Genomic DNA, 19,339 nt, shown 5'->3' with positions numbered 1-19,339 from the left:
ATTACCTCAATGGGACTATTATAATCTTCAAGGTCCTTAGAGGGAGGCAGAAGATCAGAGGAGGAATCAATATCACCAGGGAAGCTGGAGGAAAAAGGCAATATGATCCAAAGCCATGGACCCAAGGAATGTGGATGGCTTTCAGAAGCTAGAAAAACCAAGGAAAGAGATTCTCCCCTAATGCCTCCAGAAGGAACCAGAAATGTCCCTAAAAGACTCATTTTGGATTCTGACCTCCAGAATTCAAGAGAATAAATTTATGTTGTATTTAGCCATAAAGATTGTGTTAATTTAGTCCAGCAGCAACAGGAAACTAATACAGAAACTATCTAGAAAATCAGTGGCTGCAGTATGTTCCCTTTTGTCATTATTTCAAGTTGCTTTTATGAGCAAAGCTTGTCTTACCTGGCAACAGTTGCTAAGTGTGTTAACAACTTATGCTAAAGGCTGGAAGGGAGCAACTACTTAAATCCTCCCAAATCCGGTGCCCATACTTTGTATGGCAGAGGCTTTTAGTACCATTCTTTAAATTAGGCACATAACTACATAATCATGGTAAATCATTTAGTCCTCACCAGCCTCTAGCTTTATCCTAAAACCCTGAGTGTCTTGCAGCTTTCTTAAAATTCTAGCTTCTCTTAAAAATAATTTTCCTGATCCTAAGATTATTTTAACTGGAAATAATAGAAGACATCTGAAATTTTAACTATGATCAGAAATACAGATTATACAAACTTTGTTTGCTGTGCTTTTTGTAATAAAATAATTCCACCAGCTCCTTTTGGAGAAACCTTCAAACGAATCCATGATTACAAGCCGTTCAAGACACGCTTTTACACTCATAAAGATATACTGGGTAAGTGACTATTAGTTTTCCTTTGTTCTAAGCGTCATATATTATTCTGTTATGTAGGCTTTTATCAGCTTTTCCCTGTTCAAAGTTGCTTGTCTACCATGAAAGAATATGTGTTGGAATTTAGCAACTCCACTTACCAATTGTACTCATTAGGTAAGGTATTTAGCCTCTCAGTCTGTTTCCAGGGTCACAACTCAGCATATATATTTTTTCTTACCTTTTAATTACTTTTTATTTTGAAATAGTTTGACTCAAAGTTGCAAAAATAGGTAGAGCATTTTGATGACATTTTGATCCAGCTTCTTCCATTGGTATTTTACACAATCCTGGTACTTTGTCAAAACCAGGAAATTATCATTGGAAAAAATGATATTAATATTAACTCAGAGACTTTATATGTACTTTTTCCATAGTGTGTATTTTTATGACATTGATTGCATGTGTATATTCATGTAACAAACTCTTTCATTTCCCCTAACTCAAACTTTGGAAACCATTAATCTGTTCTCTGTCACCACCACAGTTTTATCACTGTGAGGGTACTGTCACTATAATTTTGTCATGATTGAGTTTGCTACCAAACAATCCCACAGTATATAACCTTTTGAAATTGACTTTTTTCACTCAACATAATGACTTTTAGATTCAAACAAGTTGTTTGTATGCAGTTCCTCAGCATATGCATTATTAAAAAGCTCTGCAGGTAACCTATTATATGATGGGAGTTGAGAATAACAAATATAAAGTAAGGAAATTTAAGCATTAAAAAAGGTAATAGCAACCTACATTTGTATAGCATTTTTATGAAATTCCACACTTTAGTGGTCCACACTTAGTCACTTTTCTTCCTAGGTCTTTCATAACTGTAGCTACACAGTGTTGAGATTTTTCATAGTGTGTCCATCTCTACCATAGTATTTGCCCTATGTTTTAAAACTCACTGATGATCTAGTGGCGAAGACTATATTTCCACACATGCATTTTCAGTTGCCGGTGGCAGAAACACAGCTTAGATTATACTGAATAAAATGAAAGTCTTGACCCTTTGATAGAGAAACTTGACTTTAGGCTTTCAATCTGCCATGCTTACTTTCTTAGTGAGTTGGCTTAATTGTTTACTACTGCAGCCAGGCTTATGCACCTGGGAAAGGAGGGGTGTAGACTTAAATAGCTCTAAGTATCTGTTATCTCCATCTTAGAAATCTCAGAAGGAAAAGAGATATGTTCTCCTTAAATCCTTATATGAAGTCCTAGAGAAGAGCATAGATAGCCAGGCTTCAGCACATGCTCAATCCTGGGCTAATTTTTTCTGACCTAGAGAGGGGTGGAAGAAAGACCAGAAGTTTGGATGCTCAATTGGCAGTCTTACTGGAATGATCTCAAGTGAGGGAGGGAATTTCTTGAGAGAAGTGGGTCCTATTACCAGAAGGAGAGAAGAGGTGCTAAGCAGATAAACACGCATGTCCACTTGTATTGCCAAGCTAGGCACCACAAGAGATACAATGCACTATAAAGTGTGTTTTGTAATTTTAGGAGGCTGATCATCAAAACATAATCACATGAAAAGTTAGTAATTCAACTTATCTAAGATGTGAGAATGAATGGAATGAAGAGTAAGTACTATAAGAATTTAGAAAGAAAAATCACTGTATACAATTTCAGCACCCAAAGGTTATTACTCCTGTAACAGCTTGTGGGCCACCTCTGACAATCACTCAGTTGTGAGAAAGTGGGCAAACCCTGTGACCAGCTTGAAGGACTCATGCTCCAGGTCCAGCTCTGTTCTTACCTATCTGATATTACATGTTCTCTAACCCCTATACTTATGATCTTTTCTGGGTAGAAAGGGTATTATTTTGGGGTTTTTATTATTTGGAAATAAAGTTAGATCATTGACAAAGAAATAATAAACCACTCCTTAGCTCACTCTATATCTGAAATAGGTAAACCCACACTGAAGAAAGGCATGTATATAATGTAAGGAAGACATTCAGCTTCTACTCTCCTGATGGAAATAGCACCAGTACCCAGATAGGATCAAGGAGAGAGGAGTTGAAAATGTACTAATATACTAATATATCTTGGATATTCATTCACCATTCTACTTTGTAAAAATACGCCTTTTCAATAGGCATTTATTTCACTTTGCTTCCCTAGTTGCCTACTGTGTGGTCTGGGCATGATGAGGGGAATGACTGTCTACTTAGGCCTAATAGTGCTGAGTTCTCTCCTGATCAGTTAGGGAAAAACTTACCCCCTCAATAGGAATCTTTAAAGAAAATGTTGTTGGCAGCGACATCGATGTTTATAGCAGCACAATTCACAATAGCTAAACTGTGGAACCAACCTAGATACCCTTCGGTAGATGAATGGATAAAAAAAAATGTGGTATATATACACAATGGAATATTATTCAGCAATAAAAGAATAAAATCATGGCATTTGCAGGTAAATGGATGGCGTTGGAGAAAATAATGCTCAGTGAAGTTAGCCAATCAAAAAAATAAAAATAAACAAATGCTGAATGTTTTCTCTGATATAAGGTGACTGACTCATAGTGGGGTAGGGAGGGGGGAGCATGGTAGGAAAAGACTAACTCTAGATAGGACAGGGGTGGGAGGGGAAGGGAAGGAGCAGGGGGTTAGCAATGATGGAGGAATGTGATAGGCATTATTATCCCAAGTACATGTATGAAGACATGAATTGGTGTGAACATACTTTATATACCAGAAATATGAAAAATTGTGCTCTATATGTGTAATAAAAAATGTAATGCATTCTGCTATCATTTATTTTTTAAAAATTCAATTAAAAAATTAAAAAAATCTATGATTAACACTTTTAAAAAAATGTTGGCTAGGGGTGTAGCTTAGTGGTAGAGCATATGCTTAGCATGATTTAATATTGTGCGCGCGCGCGCGCGCGCACACACACACACACACACACACAGAATTGACTTCTCCTAAAAGGCTATAACTCCTAGATGGCCCACATAAATAACTAGATAATGATGGAAGGGAAATCCAGGAAACAATCTATGGAGGTTTATGATCATTTCTCTTTAAATACACAGATATTGGGGCAAATATTCTGAATAAAGAAGAGAGGTATCAAGAAATCTCATTCAAAGAAAGGATTGTAAAAGCAGAAGCTAAAGTATGGAATCAGGTAAAAGAAGTAGAAATCAACCTAAAATACAACTTTATAGTTCTTTGGCAGAAAGACAATTCTTTTCAGAATTGTCTGAAACAATACTATATAGCTCAGTAGGCAAGAGCATAGTCTACAGAGTCAGCTAGAAAGGCCTGAGTCCTGGCTAGCTATGGGAACTTAGGCAAGTTCTTCAACTTGGCTTCTTCATAAATAAAAGAGAGATAATAATAATGCCTATTTTATAGGAATGAGGGCTCAATGAAATAATGTGCCTAGCACACATGTGGGTGCTTTAATAAGAAGAGGGCCTATCAGAAGCTTCCTTCTTTTTAACTTGCCCTTTTTGTGTGGATGATTCCTGCCTCCTTTATTCTCATTTGTTTAAACCTCAAGAGGAAAAGGGAATACTTGTAAAGTGATTATTATGGTCTTACATTTAATATATATCATCTTTTTGTGTGGTGTACAACACACCTGAAATAATGTCCATTTTTTTCAAATGCTTCATCTTGGCCTACTCCTCTTCATCAAGGGAAAAATCTTCATACTGCCAGGCCAGTAGTCCTACCTATCTATGAGGCCGAGGTGGGAGAATTGCTTGAGCCCACAAGTTCAAGACCAGCATAGGCAACAAAATTGAGACCCCCATCTTAAACAAACGAAACCCCAAATTCTTGATACCTCGTTCATATGATTGCTGAGTATCATAGAAGCAGTTTGAATGTTGGGACTCACAGAGGTAATTGAACAAAGCCTCAATCCTGCAGCCCCCACTTCTTCAAGTCATAGGTAGAATAATATATATGACTTCTTAAAGAGAGTTAAAACTCCTTGAGGACAAAACAAATCACAATCCTTAGAATATTATTTTTTGATTTCTTCATAAAATAGACATTATAGCTAATAGTATCAGAATTGCCCAATATTAGTGCCAGCAAAAGTTTTGTATGAATATATTTTGAACATAAAAAAGTAATGCAAAGAGTAACATTTCAAAATTTAAGTACTTGTCTATTTTTTTACTAGTAATAAAATTTGAATTGATTATTAGTCATCAGTTACTTATGCATTCTAATATAAGTGGATGCTTTTGTAAATAGTCTACAGTTTGAAAATAAGTTTATCTAGTTGTCTGGATATTCTCTTCAAAATACTAACAAAACTTCTTTCTGAACTCCTGAAGCAGGGGATCTGGATAGTATTCGGTCTCCCTACTCAGCTTGTAGCTTTGCATGTCTGGTCTCAGTTCCCACATTTTCTACGATAAGCATAAGTTTCTTTGCTAATTAAGCAAGTAAGAAATAGAGTGCCAAGGAGAAAAGACAGTGCAGCAGCATATATACAATAAAGCTGTAGTATTGGAATGTGTTAGGATCTCTAGTGAAGATAGCCAGGGCACTATGGGAAGTTTGAAATGGGAATAGAGTAAGTAATAGGGCCCCATGGTGTTGCTAATTTTTAGTAAATGTGAAAATCAGATTGACCAGCATCCCATATAGTGATAGTTTGCCCTGTTTTCATCCTGAGGTATTAATAAATAATTAGACTATTTCTTTCAAAGGCTAATGAACTCCAAAAACAAGCAGTGGATAAAGTATTTGAAGATCTAACTGCCAAACATAAATTTGAAATTCAGGTTCTGGAAGAGAAACATCAGAAAGATTTACAGGTTTGTTAGAGTGGTTTTGTTGTTGTCTTTTAAGAAATGCTGAAGTTAACAGAAAAAAAAAATCAAATGATAGCTCAACCTTACTTATGTTTACTATTTTGGCATTTTATAAGGGTGCAGATATTTATAAAATAGTAACATAAAATTATATCTTAATGTGATATATTTGTAGTTGACTGGAAAGGGCACTAAAAAAAGAAGAAGAAATGCTGAAGTTAGTAAAAAAAAAATTACTTAAGTTGACAAAAGAATGAGAGCAAATACCATAATATGTAAAGTCTGCGTGGTGTTACATAGAATTATGGAAAGAAGCCCTGGAGATTCACAGAAGAGATGCTGAGCTCTATGGAGCAGTGATATATATGTGAAGGAAAACCTTATAGCCCTGAATGAATGAAACAGGCTGTTCTGTTCTTTCTCCTGGACTTACTTTTTCCTAAATTTGCATGTGCTATACTGCCAGGAGGGACATGGTTCAGCCCAAGGCTGCAAATGCCCCAGTGTACTGTTTACTGATCCCAAAGAACTTTAGAGGACTCAACAGAGAGGTTTGAACATTTTATAACTTATGTACTCCTCAGTGGTAGCAGGCCAGGGTATTGTGGAATGCTGCACCATCCCTACAAGCAAAGGGAATGTATACAGTAGGTTGCATGCCCACTGTGCAGGTGGATTTCTTCAGATTTTTTTTAAAGACTTTTTTTTTAGTTGTTGGTAGACCTTTATTTTATGTATTTATATATGCTGAGACTCGAACCCAGTGCCTCACACATGCCAGGCAAGTGCACTACTACTGAGCCACAACCCCAGCCCTCTTCAAATGTTTTGCAAGTACATTCTTTTACTTTACAACCTGTTTTGATCCTTACCTAAAGATTGGAGATAAGGGGTTTAGGATTTAGCTCAGTAGAGTGCTTACCTCACCAGCACAAAAAAAAAAAAAAAAGGAAAAGAAAAGAAAAAACATAACTAATGAACAGTTCAAGGTCTGTGGGCCCATGTATTCATTGATCTGACAGTGAGCATCTACGAAATGTTATCTCTGTACTAGTTGAGATTAAATGGACTGTCCTTGTCCTCAGGGAACTAACAGAGAAGAGAGCTCTTCCCCTGGGTTCTAAAAGTAGAATGCTCTCTGCTTGGCTCCAGTGGCCCAATACCACCAGTCTTGGCATGGTCTTTTAGGGGTGGGCTGCAACATCTCACTGCCCATGCCCAGTTCAAATAGGAAAATGCCATGGACCACCACCATGTCCATAAGGTAAAAACAAATCAGACACTCAATAGAGGCCCAGATATTCATTGTCACAAAACCTGAGGAAGTTTCTGAGAGACACTGTATAAAAATGCTTGTCAGATATTTGTACATAAACAGATATTTATACAGTAAACACTGTGGGATTCATAAAGTTTGTTTCCTATAATATCTTCAAAATGTGGGCTGACTCATTCAAGATATATTTCAGTAAAAGCAGTTTTATCCGGAAATCTTACACTAGATAAGAACACTGTCAAACAATAGGTTGCTGAATGAAACAACAGTACATATATGTACTCTATATGCTAAGTGAGGCAGTAGCAAATAGATTAAATGCTGGAAACTAGACAAAAGGGGGCTCACTGACAATGATTTGGATTTTTCTAGGTCATTACATAAAAGAGAGACTGAGGCTTAATTCTCCAAATCCTAGTTCAGAACTCAGCCAAAATAAAGGGCTGAGATGTTATTTTTTAAATTCAGTTATTTAAGGAGAAATATGCTATGGTAATATGATAGCTCACCTATTTAAAGCTCTACCATCTTGCAGTCTCAATTACTGAAAATATACTTACTTAAGGGCTGGGGGGATATAGCTTAATTGGTAGAGTGCTTGCCTTGCATGCACAAGCCCTAGGCTCAATCCTCCATATCACAAAAATAAATAAAATACAAAATAGGGTCAGGGATGTGGCTCAGTGGTCAAGTACCCCTGAGTTCAATCCCTGGTATCAAATATATATATATATATATTTTTTTTTTCCTTGAAAACACAGAAATAAGTTAAGATATCCTCTACAGAGTTTAATAACACCCCTAACAACAAGAGAAAAACTCAGGCTTATTTCCAGTAGTAGAATTCCTCCATCCTCATTCAGATGTCATTATACTTACTTGACATCCTGAACCCAACAACCTTGGTGGTTTGCTATTTTAAACCCCAAAATAGATTAAATGCTGGAAACTAGACAAAAGGGGGCTCACTGATAGTATTTAGAACAGACAGTCCTCAACCCAAGGAGGCATGAGAAGAGTAAGAAAAATTACAAAGAGCAGTTATCAAGTCTCAAACAGCAGTTCATTCTGAAGTCATTTATGGCAGAGACAAATGGCTCTATGAACTTGAACAATTATTGAGTACCATATGAAATTTTTACCGCAGTACAATCATTCATCTTTGTCTACTGAGCCCAGATGACCAAGAAAACATTAGTGTTTTATTATAGTCTTTTTATAAGGTAAACTGAGTGGTTAAAGACATTTTCATTCAAAATATTTAATTTTCAAGCAGTTTTAGAGACAAAGCCTTTTGCTATATAGAAAATGTAGCTTACATTCCTAAGTGGCCAATATTTCCCTATAAAGATTTTTCAAAATCCATCAACTAAGGTCATTCAGGAGAAATTCTTCAAATTGGTTTTTCTTATCTCTTAAAAATATTCACCATTGGAGTAGCCAAAGTAAGAAGTTGAAAACTTTTCTTCTCTTGAAAAAGCTGTTGTCTAACAAATATTTTAATTGTTAAAATATTTTCTAATAAACTAAGAGGAATTTCATTTTTCTGAAAACTTTCAACTTCTGCTGAGGATTCTGTCTGGATACATAGTAAATGGAACCAGCTTCCTAGGAGCCCCCCACAGAAAGTGTTTTGAAGGGTGTTAGGCAAAATTGAACCAGGAAAACTTTATTGGTTTTATTCCTTTCAACTTTGGGTGATATTTCATTTGGAGAAGATATTCTGCAGTAAAGAAAAGTGAGGAAGGAAAGAAGGCAGGCTGCCAGATAGGCAGGTGGAGACAAGGAGGCTACTATATCATAAGATTTTGCAGTGTTTCTGGAATGAATAAATGGGTAAATTTCTTGAAAAAGTCCAATATAACCAGCAAGGGAGAAACTGGTCATTGAGAACCTTGGTTTTCATCCCTAATTCTTCCACTGACTTGTGTGAAATAACTTTATTTATGTTCTCTTGATATCTTCCCTAAAGTAGAGATAAAAGTTTACCATTAAATGAAAGTTTTGAAACTCTTGAACAGAACCAACTGCTCCATTCTTGCATGTATTCCTACTACAAGACTCATTGCAAAATTAGTTTGTTGGTCTTTTCCACTGATAGTAAATACTCTGAGAACAAGTGTTTTACTCTGCTTTTCATCACTGTGACCAGATTACCTGACAAGAACAATTTAGAGGAGGAAAAGTTTATTTGGAGCACACAGTTTGAGAGGTCTCAGTCCATAGATAGCTGACTCCATTGTTCTTGGCCTTAAGAGAGGCACACATCTTTAGGAGAAGGGCCCAAGGAAAGCTGTTCAGTTTTTGGTGGGACTAAGAAGCAGAAAGAAAGAGAGTGTAGGGACTGCAGAGAAGCTGTACATTTCCAGGACATACCCTACCTGCCCCCATCTCCTCCATCCACATTCTACCTGCCTATAGTTACCATCCAGTCAGTCCATTCAAACAAGTATGGACTCTTTAGGTTACAGCTCTCACAATCCAATCATTTTACCTCTTTATATTCCTGAGTTAATACAGGAACTTTTGGGGAGACCTTATATCCAAACCATAATATTTGGCCACATTTCTAAAATGTCTACTAACAGAATTTTCCTTTACAACTATATATGAGTTCCCCCCCCCAACAAATCTTGGTTTGACTAGTGCTTCCTTTCTTTGTTTGTCTGAAAGCCATTCACAGGTTCTCCTAACCACAGAGCAATGAAACACTTGTTTCTGTCTCCTTTATGAAAGAGAAAGTACATCTCAACACAAATGAGCTTGAATATTCCAACAGCAGTGGGGACTGGAAGGCAGGTTCCTTTGACTGCAGTAATGTACAACTGTTTTCTGCTTGAGTCTCAGGTTCTCTCCTACACAGAAGTCACTGAGTACAATAATTATTGCACCATTTCCCAGGACTTACTAAAGCAGAATTGTATATTGTCTTTCTAAAAAGTTGTAATGATAATCTGACAGTTAAGAAAAAAAGACCTTTATTCTCACCCCTCCGTTTTGCATATTCCATTTCAATATGTTCATAGTATATGTATCTATGTACATAGTTTATAGTTTCCTGATTTTATTTAACATCACATAAATTAAAGTTTTACATATCATGCACAATATTCTTTTAAATTATCAGTGTTATCATGTGCACACTTCTTCAGGTGGATGAATCTATGATTTAGATTACCTCTTAGGATTCGTTTTAAGGGATTGGGGATTATAACTCAGAGGTAGAACACCTTTTTTAACTTGTGTGAGAACCCTGTTCAATCCCTAGCACTTTAAAACACACACACACACACACACACACACACACACACACCCCACACACAAAACAAATGTTAAAATATTTTAAAACATCAAGGCTGTAACATCTAAACCAAGCATTCCTATTGTTTAAGGACATGGAAGCTAAAACCAAGACAGAAATGTTTCGAAACATGAGTGATGAAATGAAGAGAGAAAACATGGCTGCAGAACAACGCATGGTGCACAGAATCCAAAGAATTATGATGGAGTGCCACAGGGAGAAGATGGAGGCTGTGGAGAAAGCCAGGGAAGAAGAAAGACAGATCGCTCAGGATCTTTTAGAAGCCCAAAGAAGGTATTCCACTGATTACATTTGCAAATTAGTATTTGACTCTTATCAAAATCCACCTGAAGAAAGGGATAAGGTTAAGGTACATGGGTGGATGTTCCCCATTTGGGGAATTTTTACATTTTTATTATGAAATATAGCAAACATATCTTACAGAAGGTGTGTGTGTGTGTGTGTGTGTGTGTGTGTGTGTGTGTTTTAAAGCAAAGTAGTAACAAATACTGAAGGACCTGATACCCATCTTATAAGGGGACTGAAAATTACCAACACTTAAGAAGCTTCCATATGTTCTCCATATCCATCTCCCTTCTCAAGAGATAACTACACTTAAATATTATGTTTTTCACTCTGGATCTCCAGTTTTAAGAAGCTGAGGAGAGAAATCAAGAAACATTTCCCCTTAAATACCTAAGTCAATCTTTACATCCTCTATCCTAGTTCCTATGTGGTTATATTACTTCTTGCTTTAGCAAAAAAAAAAAAATTGACTTTGTGGACCTGTATAGAGCAAAATTTGCATATCCCAGCTTAATGCTTCCTCATCCCTCCTTGCCTCTAGAGAAAATCATTTTAAATTATACTTTGTATCCTTCCATACCCTCTTGATGTAAATATGTATATAATCACATGCTTGTGATAATCACATATATGTACATAATAAAAATCATTTTACACCCATCATAATATATGTGTGCATGTGTTTGTGTGTGAATGTGTATGAAGGGAACCTTTCTAGGTACATAATGAACATTTGGTGGAATAGGACAGCAGTGAGGAGCACAGGAATTGTCAAGTGAAAAACAGTTTCCAGATACAAGTGACCTGCCCAAGATCATAGAGCTGCAGCATAGAACTGAGACTGAGACCTCCCTGTTTGGCCTCCTAGACTGTGGCCTGTCACTTTTGTTTTGCCATTTGAGTTAACAAGCACATACATTTGTATATAGTTGATCAGTGAAACCTTTTTCATTAGAACTATTAGAACAGCACTAAAGGTAAAATCCTGAAGGAGGGACAGATAAACAAGAATGAGGGGTACAGTTGTGTCAGTTTCAGGGGTATCACCCTTTCTGCATAGATTTTAAATCATTGTGGATGTAGACGAGGAGAGTGAGAAAGGATTTGAAGAGGGAGTTAGAGAATGAGTTGTGGTCCAATGCAGTGGAAAATGGACCCTCTTCTCCCCTTTTCTGTTCCCTTTCCATGTCTGGGGGGTTTTCCTCCTGAGGAGCCTCTGGGTCCACTCCTCATACACATACATACACCTGCAGTCTCCTGATCTCTCCCTTGCTCTATTGCTTTTGCCCCTTTCCACCACTTTCCTGTGTTTAACTGAAATAAGATTTTCAGTGTCCATCTTCTACTGAATCAATAGACTGAGACCAGGGAATTGCTATGTCTGTTGTTTATATCCAACTGAAATGTCTGTTTTGTTCACTGGGGTTTTCCAAGTGTCTGAAAGAAAACCTGATAAATGGCTAGTATTCTTTAAATATTTATTTAACAAATGATTCAAATTTGTTCTGCTCAAATGAACCCTGCATCCATACCAGATCTAATTTCTAGATATTGCTGGATTCCAGTGTTGTTTAAAACATTTATAGAAATTAATGTATGTAAAGAGACCACTAATTAGAATTCTATCATAGATTCTTTATTTGACTATAAATTTTCATGCAAGACTTAAGGATTCAGAACACATATATATTTTGAGAAATTTGTTAAATGCACAGACAACTTTTTTTGTGAATTAAGGTGATTAGATTCTAAACATATTACTCAGGAGACATGGGACTTTTTTTTAATATCTCAGCTTGAGTAGTTTCTAATTATATTCTAATATAAGGCAAGACATGAATGAAGGAACTACTCAGGAATTTTTGTGGTCATGTAATTCCTAGTGACAGCTACCCTTTATTCAGTACTCAGTATACAAAAGCCCTTTGTGTACTTCTCATTGAATTCTCATATCCCTTCCTGGGGGATTATGTCATCCTGTATATCATCAGATTAAGACCCCCAAGTCTTACAAAGAAACTAAGCAAACTCCCAAAGGTCACATGGAGAGGAGATGATAGGGCCTGATTTGAACCCTGGCCTGTATGAGGCCAAAGTTTATGACCGTCCATTAGGCTACCTTGATCTACATGAAGTTATATGACTTATCTAGAGGATTTGTATTCTTCTTCAGAGCTAGTTAGATGCTTTCTGTGGATGTGGCACTGAAGTTCTGGCACATTAGGTGGAGTAATTAGATGAGCAAGCCTGGATGTACTGGAACAGGTAACACTTAGATTCTGGAAGAGTTTGAAGTCATGGAAAGATAAAGTGTGGATGGGGTAGTAGAAAGGTAGGGTTTTTTGGAGAAAGTTGGTCTTGGGTTGGTCCTTAGAAGATGGAAGATCCCACTTTGAAAGAAGCAAAATAATGAGAACAGAAAGAACAAAAACATGGAAGGAGAAGGTTTGGTGTATAATGAGGCAGAGCCAATGGAAAAGCTCAAGGGTATTAATAACCCTAAGATCCAAATGTGCTGCAGAAGGCTGGCCTCTAGAGATGTTCCCCACCTGCCCATACCTTCTATAATACCTACAACACCAGCTTGAGGGTATCATTAATTCTCCTATCAAACCAGAAAGCCATAGGTTCCTTATGTCCAGGGTAGAAAATCAGAATTGAAAAATTGCAAGCACAATTTTTATACTTGATTGAAGTAGAGCTAAAAGTTGTAGTTCAAATGAAAAATGGATTCATAGCCTAATCAGGCCAATTATCTAATATGTTATACTTTGCTCTACTATTATATGGACAAATGACTTTTGGGAACAAATCTCATCATGATTTAGAAATACCCAATGGGGGAAATGAAATACTGGTTCTTAGTGTTTTAAGATCCAGGATTTTTACTGATAGATGTAGAAAGGAGGTTGAACAGTAGAAATGTGTTAGTCAGCTTTTCATCACTGTGACCCAAAGACCTGACATAAAACAACTTAAAGCAGGAAAAGTTTATTTTGCTTGTTTTTTTTTTGTTGTTGTTGTTGTTGTATTGGTGGTATTGGGGATTGAGCCCAGAGTCTTTTGCATGTGAGGCAAGCACTCTATCAACTGAGCTATATCCCCAGCTGGGAAAAGTTTATTTTGGTTCAGAGTTTCAGAGATTTCAAGTCCATGGTTAGTTGACTCCATTGCTTTGGGCTGAGGTAAGGCAGAATATCATGGCAGAAGAACAAGGCAAAGGAAGCTTCTCAGCTCATGGCAGCCTGGAACCAGAGGGTGCCAGGGAGTGCGAGGGGGAAGAGAGAGAGAGAGAAAGAGAGAGAGAGAGAAGCCAGGGACAAGATATAGTTCCCAAGGGCATGCCCTCAAGGATCCACTCCCTTCTACTAGGTTCTGTGCTTTCTACCACTTCTTCTTCTTCTTCTTCTTCTTCTTCTTCTTCCTCTTCCTCCTCCTCCTCCTCCTCTTCTTCTTCTTCTTCTTCTTTCAATTGACCTTTATTTTATTTATTTATACGCAGTGCTGAGACTTGAACCCAGTGCCTCACACATGCTAGGCAAGTGCTCTACCACTGAGCCACCACCCCAGCCCCACTTCCTACCACTTCTGAATAGTACATTCAAATTCTGAATCACTCAATGGATTAATCTACAGATGAGGTCAGAGCCCTCATGATCCAGTCACTTCCCAAGTGGCCCATTTATGAACACTGCTATACTGGGGACCAAGCTTCAACACATGAAACTTTGGGGAACAATCCAGATCAAAATCATAACAAAAACATGTATAAGAAAAGTTTTTTAAAAAATTTGCTTAATAAGTAGAAGAGAAGAAATGCTTATTGATATATTTCTTTAAATGTATGAGCAAAATATCTTGTACCATGTCAACAGCCTTCTAAAAATAATGAAGAGAACTAAAAGAGATCCTAAAGAGAGCAGAAGACAAATAAATTGTTATTACAAATTTTCTATGCTTTATTTTTTCCCCCAATAGCTTAGTAAGTTTGAATTATTATATTTTTATTTTTTTCAGGGCTGGGGTAGCTAAGTGGTAGAGCACTTACTAGCACATGTGAGGCACTGGGTTTAATCCTCAGCACCACATAAAAATAAATAAATAAAGACTTTGTGTTTATCAATTTAAAGAAATAACTTTCTTTCATTCTTCAAGAGTCCATTCTTGAGAGGGAGGGAGGGAGGGAGGGAGAGAGAGAGAGAGAGAGAGAGAGAGAGAGAGAGAGAGAGAGTTCTTTAAAACATCAGACTGAATTCTACAGATGTGTGCACACTTACTGCAACTGTTTTGAAAATAGTTACATTTCTAACCAGCACCATTCTGAAATGTGTGAATTTCAGAATTTCAAGTCTACAGTCTATGAGACTATGAGTGTATAAGATAAAGATGGAAGATGGACCTTACTGCTTAGAGAAGGAGCATAGATATTCATTTAATCAGAATGGATATTGGAGGTTATGGAGCTGAACCAGCAGCTGGTGAGCCATCTCCTCCAGTGACAGGAGTGTTACTTGCTATTGGAGGCTGTTGGTTCAAGCGTTAAACATTGCCACTTGTCTTGTTTTTCCTAATGTTGATCCAAAATGTTAAGCCTCACCTTCATTTCCACCCTTGGCTTCTGGCTCTGCCCTCCACTCTGCATAGCAATCCTTCAAAATATTTGTGGAGAAAAAAAAATTACAATAACATCATTGTAAAGTTTTATAATTACAAATAAAGAAGAATATTGTAAACAGCTAAAAAAAATATTTGTGGAGAGATTATTCCAAGATTTACTTTAAAGAAGGAAAGGGAAAAAAACAGAGAGCACTAATATACCCACTTCTTTCAGTCCTTACAATGTGCTTTCTAGGCCTCTCTTTTAGAGGAAACATTTTAAATATATAATCATAAGAATTGACTATTTTTCTGGCAAATAATTTGCTTATGTTTAGAAAAATTTTAAAGCATAAACTCTTTTAAGCTTTTGCAATACTTCAACTTAGCTATTTTAAAATTCGATATTATTTGGCACACACACACAAAAATATATCCACTCCAACTACCACGTTAAAGAGCGAAAATATAAAGATGAATGGCACTGTAGATCACAGCCTCTATGCACTATGCCCCACCCCATTCCTGGCTTCCAACTCCATACCTTCACGAAATCATCAGAATAAAATTCAGAGACATCCTGACTAAAATCAAAAGGAGTAAATCCCAAAGGTAAAAAATCTGGGCCCTGAGGTAGGCTAGAAGAAATTGGAAAGGATATTCAGACAATACCAGAACTTTCTGAGAAGAGACTTTGATTTCAGGGAGTTTAAAAAACAAAAACAAACAAAAAAACTGTTCATGCCTGGGGCTGTAGTTCAGTGGTGGAGCACTTGCCTACCAATTGTGAGGCACTGGGTTCCATCCTCAGCACCACATACAAATAAATAAATAAAAAGGTATTGTGTCCATCTACAACAAAAAATTCTAAAAAATAAAATAAAAATAAAAAATATTGAGGGTGAAATTAGGAGTCATCTAAGACAGACTTCATTGAAACCAGATTTACCTAAGGTCAGCTCTGTGGAGACTTGCAGTGGCCCCTACCTGAACACCTCCCCCGTGTGGGGGCAACCCAGAAAGAAAATCACCCTGCCTGTTACAGAACTGTGACTTTAGAAGAGCAGAGTTTCTTCCTTGGGGACTTAAAACCTGATCGAGGAAGGCTCCTTCTGGCTCTTTCTGAACTAAGCTCCGTGGCCCCTGTCATCACGTTCACAGTCTCACCAACAACCCAAGGGTTTTATAAAACATCAGACTAAACCCTAAGGATGTATGTGGATGTGCAATATCAACTGTACGTACAATGTCACTTCTACTAATGCCACCTCCATTCCACTGGGGCCCGACTTGAAAGCCAGGAAGTTGGGTTAAATTCTTCTTTTTCGTGCACTCCTTATATCCTAGCAGTAGTTGATTGCTGGCAGTTGTGACTCTGATATTTCTTTGTTTATGTCTCCTCTCCCTCTCTCTGGTCATTGCACCTCCAGAATGTTACAAAATGGTACTGTTTGGTCTCTCTGACTCACCCCACTAATATTTAGTTCACTCGCTGTTACTGGAATAACAACCCTAAAATGTTACATTCATTGTATTACCCTCTCAATGAAAAATTTATAGTGATGTCTCATGAGATTGAAGCAGGTATTGGTTAAGGGTAGGATCTCTTCCCCTTGCTCAATTGTGTGACATTGAAAAATAACTTAATCTCTCTAAGGCTCAATTTTCTCACCTATCACATGTGAATAATAATAAATAAAATAATACCAGCTTCATTGTGTTCTTATGAAAATTAAATGAGATATAATAAATATAAAATGCTTAGCAAAGTTCCTGGGACACAGTTAGTGCCCAATGATAGCACTTGCTATCAATAATGGATATAGCTTAGTTGGTGGGAAAAGGAAGAAAAATAGTCTAGTAACTAGAGAGGCTAAGGACAAATGATGTTTAGTTCAAGGCTGTCAAATTTAAAAGTCAAGATGGAACAATAAGAGATGAAAGGATTAATTGCATCTTGGAGGAAGGAATTTGGACAATAGAGTAAGTGGTAAATCTTGGAAAGGTTATGTTAAATTGGGAAGCAGGAGGGATTTTACTAACAATTGTAAGTATTTGAATCCAACATTTGCAGATTTATTTATTCTCAGATCTTCAGAGGTTCTTCTCAGACTAGGCAAACTATAGAAATCCACTAGAGATTTATCATAGTGGCTGCGAGTTTTTGCCCTGAATTCAGACTGCATGGGTTGTGATGCTGATTTTGCCACTTTTACTAAAAGTGAAGATGGACAAGTTATTTAAATTGAGCATAATAACAGAACTATCTCACAGAATTGTTTTTGAGAAGTCAGTGAGTTAACATGCACAAAAGTTTGGCACCTGGTAAGAGGTCAAAGGATTGGCTGCTATAAATTATACATAACTATATACATTATAACCAGACATCTGAATCATTCAACAGTGCTTCTGAAAGCATAGTCCAAGGACCCTCAGGGTCTTTGAGACATTTGGGGAATATCCATGAAATCAACAATACTTTCTTGATGATTCTGCCTTTTTCACTCTCATTTTTTAATGAGTGTATAGTGAAATTTTCCAGAGGTTTTATGGTGTATAATATCACAATATATTGAGATAATATGAAAGCATAGCTTTGATGTAGCCAGACTTTAAACAATATTAAAAAAAAATTATGCCACTCTTCTCACCAAATATTTTATTGTTTTAGAAGAGATGGTTTTCACAAAAATATTTAAGTTCATGTGTAATTGATTTATTGTTATTTTTACATTAACTAATAAATATTTTTAAATGTCTACATTTAGTTTCTAGTACTGTCAATAGATACAACTCATATAAACAAAAGATCTCTGGGCCTTTAGTAACTTTGAGTATAAAAGGGATCCTGAGACCAAATAAATCTGAAATGGCTGTCCTTGAACACCTCTCAGATAAAATCAGGGTTAAAGCTAAATCTAGCCCATAGGTATAGAGTTTTCTTCCCTTTGGCTAAAATCAAGTAGCTGGGTTGATATATTTTCTCTAGGAGTATGTAAGTTTGAAACTATTTCTTCATTTTAAAAAATTATTAATTTTTAGTTGTCGAAGGACATTTATTTATTTATTTATTGTCCTTAGAATTAAACCCAGTGCCTCACACATGCTAGGCAATCACTCTACCACTGAGCCACAACCCCAGCCATTATTTCTTCATTTTTAAGCAAAACACATTCATATTTTTTCTGGCTAAAGTGAATGCAGGTCCCCAAATGTACCATGAGACATTAGACTAGAGGCCTTGCTCTATCCCACAGCAGAGAAGCTGAATAGCCTCCTTGTTATGAAAAATTTTTTTTGACTCATTGCTAATGCTTTCTACAGCAGCCTGTCTCATCTCAGTAATGTAATGATTTCTTATACATCTGTGGATATAGTGAAAATCAATCTGTTTTTAGTAGGTAATCCATCTAATTAATAAATCTGTATCATTTTTTTTTTTGTAGCAAGGCCATGGAAGAACTCGTGAGTACTGGTGCATCCATCATTAAGGACCAGAGGATGAACTTTAACCAGATAATAAGAGAAAAGGAACATGAAATGAACATCTACTATGGCATAGCTCAGAAACAAAAGCAAGAAGAGGCGCAGGAAGTGCTTCAGGAAGCTGAGAAAACACACCAGGCCACTCTTGGTAATGTGATGGATAAGCTGGTTAACACTCAGGGGGAGCTGCTGTCCACAGTAAACCAACTGGGAATCATGACAAACTGGAAAGATTTTCTGGAGGAGGAACTACAGGAAACCAGAGCAGCATTTCAAAAATACATCGATTATACGTTTCCTCAGCTTTCACCAGGACAAGCCGATTTTATTATGCCAGAAAGAAGGAAAACACCTTCCAATCTTCTTATGGACAATGAAGCAACTCTTGAATAGAGGTCTTTAGCTGAAATGTCTCCACATAAACAGCATTCAAAAGGCTTAATAAATTTATTTAAAACCACTATTAACCCCTGGTATTGTACAGGGTACGATTGGGCTATATACATTGCATGGAAAACCAAAATACTTAAAAGCACATTCCAGGTTATGATGAATGGTTAATTTGAATTGTCAACTTGATTGGATTAAGAGATGCCAATGATTAAAAGGCTTCTGAGTGGAAGGAACATAAACTTAGATCAGGCTAAATTATTGATATTGGCTCATTTAGCAGAGATTCTAGATGTAAGGTAATAGCTC

The 19,339-nt window shown here is 36.7% G+C and overlaps 1 protein-coding gene across 3 annotated transcripts; it reads left to right on the top strand.

Annotated features, from left to right (window-relative positions):
- On the top strand, window positions 1-19,103 carry CUNH6orf163 (chromosome unknown C6orf163 homolog). Of its 3 annotated transcripts, XM_046431788.2 has the most exons (5): window positions 1-856; window positions 3,930-4,024; window positions 5,571-5,678; window positions 10,344-10,546; window positions 18,601-19,103. In XM_046431788.2, the coding sequence occupies exons 1-5, from the start codon at window positions 709-711 to the stop codon at window positions 19,031-19,033; spliced, it is 987 nt and encodes a 328-aa protein (XP_046287744.1). In that variant the 5' UTR covers window positions 1-708; the 3' UTR covers window positions 19,034-19,103. The 3 variants fall into 3 exon arrangements, with proteins under 3 accessions (XP_046287744.1, XP_058431766.1, XP_058431765.1); XM_058575783.1 differs by lacking the exon at window positions 3,930-4,024; XM_058575782.1 differs by lacking the exon at window positions 5,571-5,678.
- The last annotated feature ends 236 nt before the right edge of the window (window positions 19,104-19,339 follow it).

This window comes from Marmota monax, unplaced genomic scaffold (assembly GCF_021218885.2).
Source record: "Marmota monax isolate L192 unplaced genomic scaffold, Marmota_monax_Labrador192_F-V1.1 WCK01_AAM20220418_F8-fsc00013, whole genome shotgun sequence".
In the NCBI taxonomy this organism is placed as follows: Eukaryota; Metazoa; Chordata; class Mammalia; order Rodentia; family Sciuridae; genus Marmota; species Marmota monax.
Note: the sequence above shows the minus strand (reverse complement) of the source record. Positions and strands in the feature narration are given on the sequence as shown.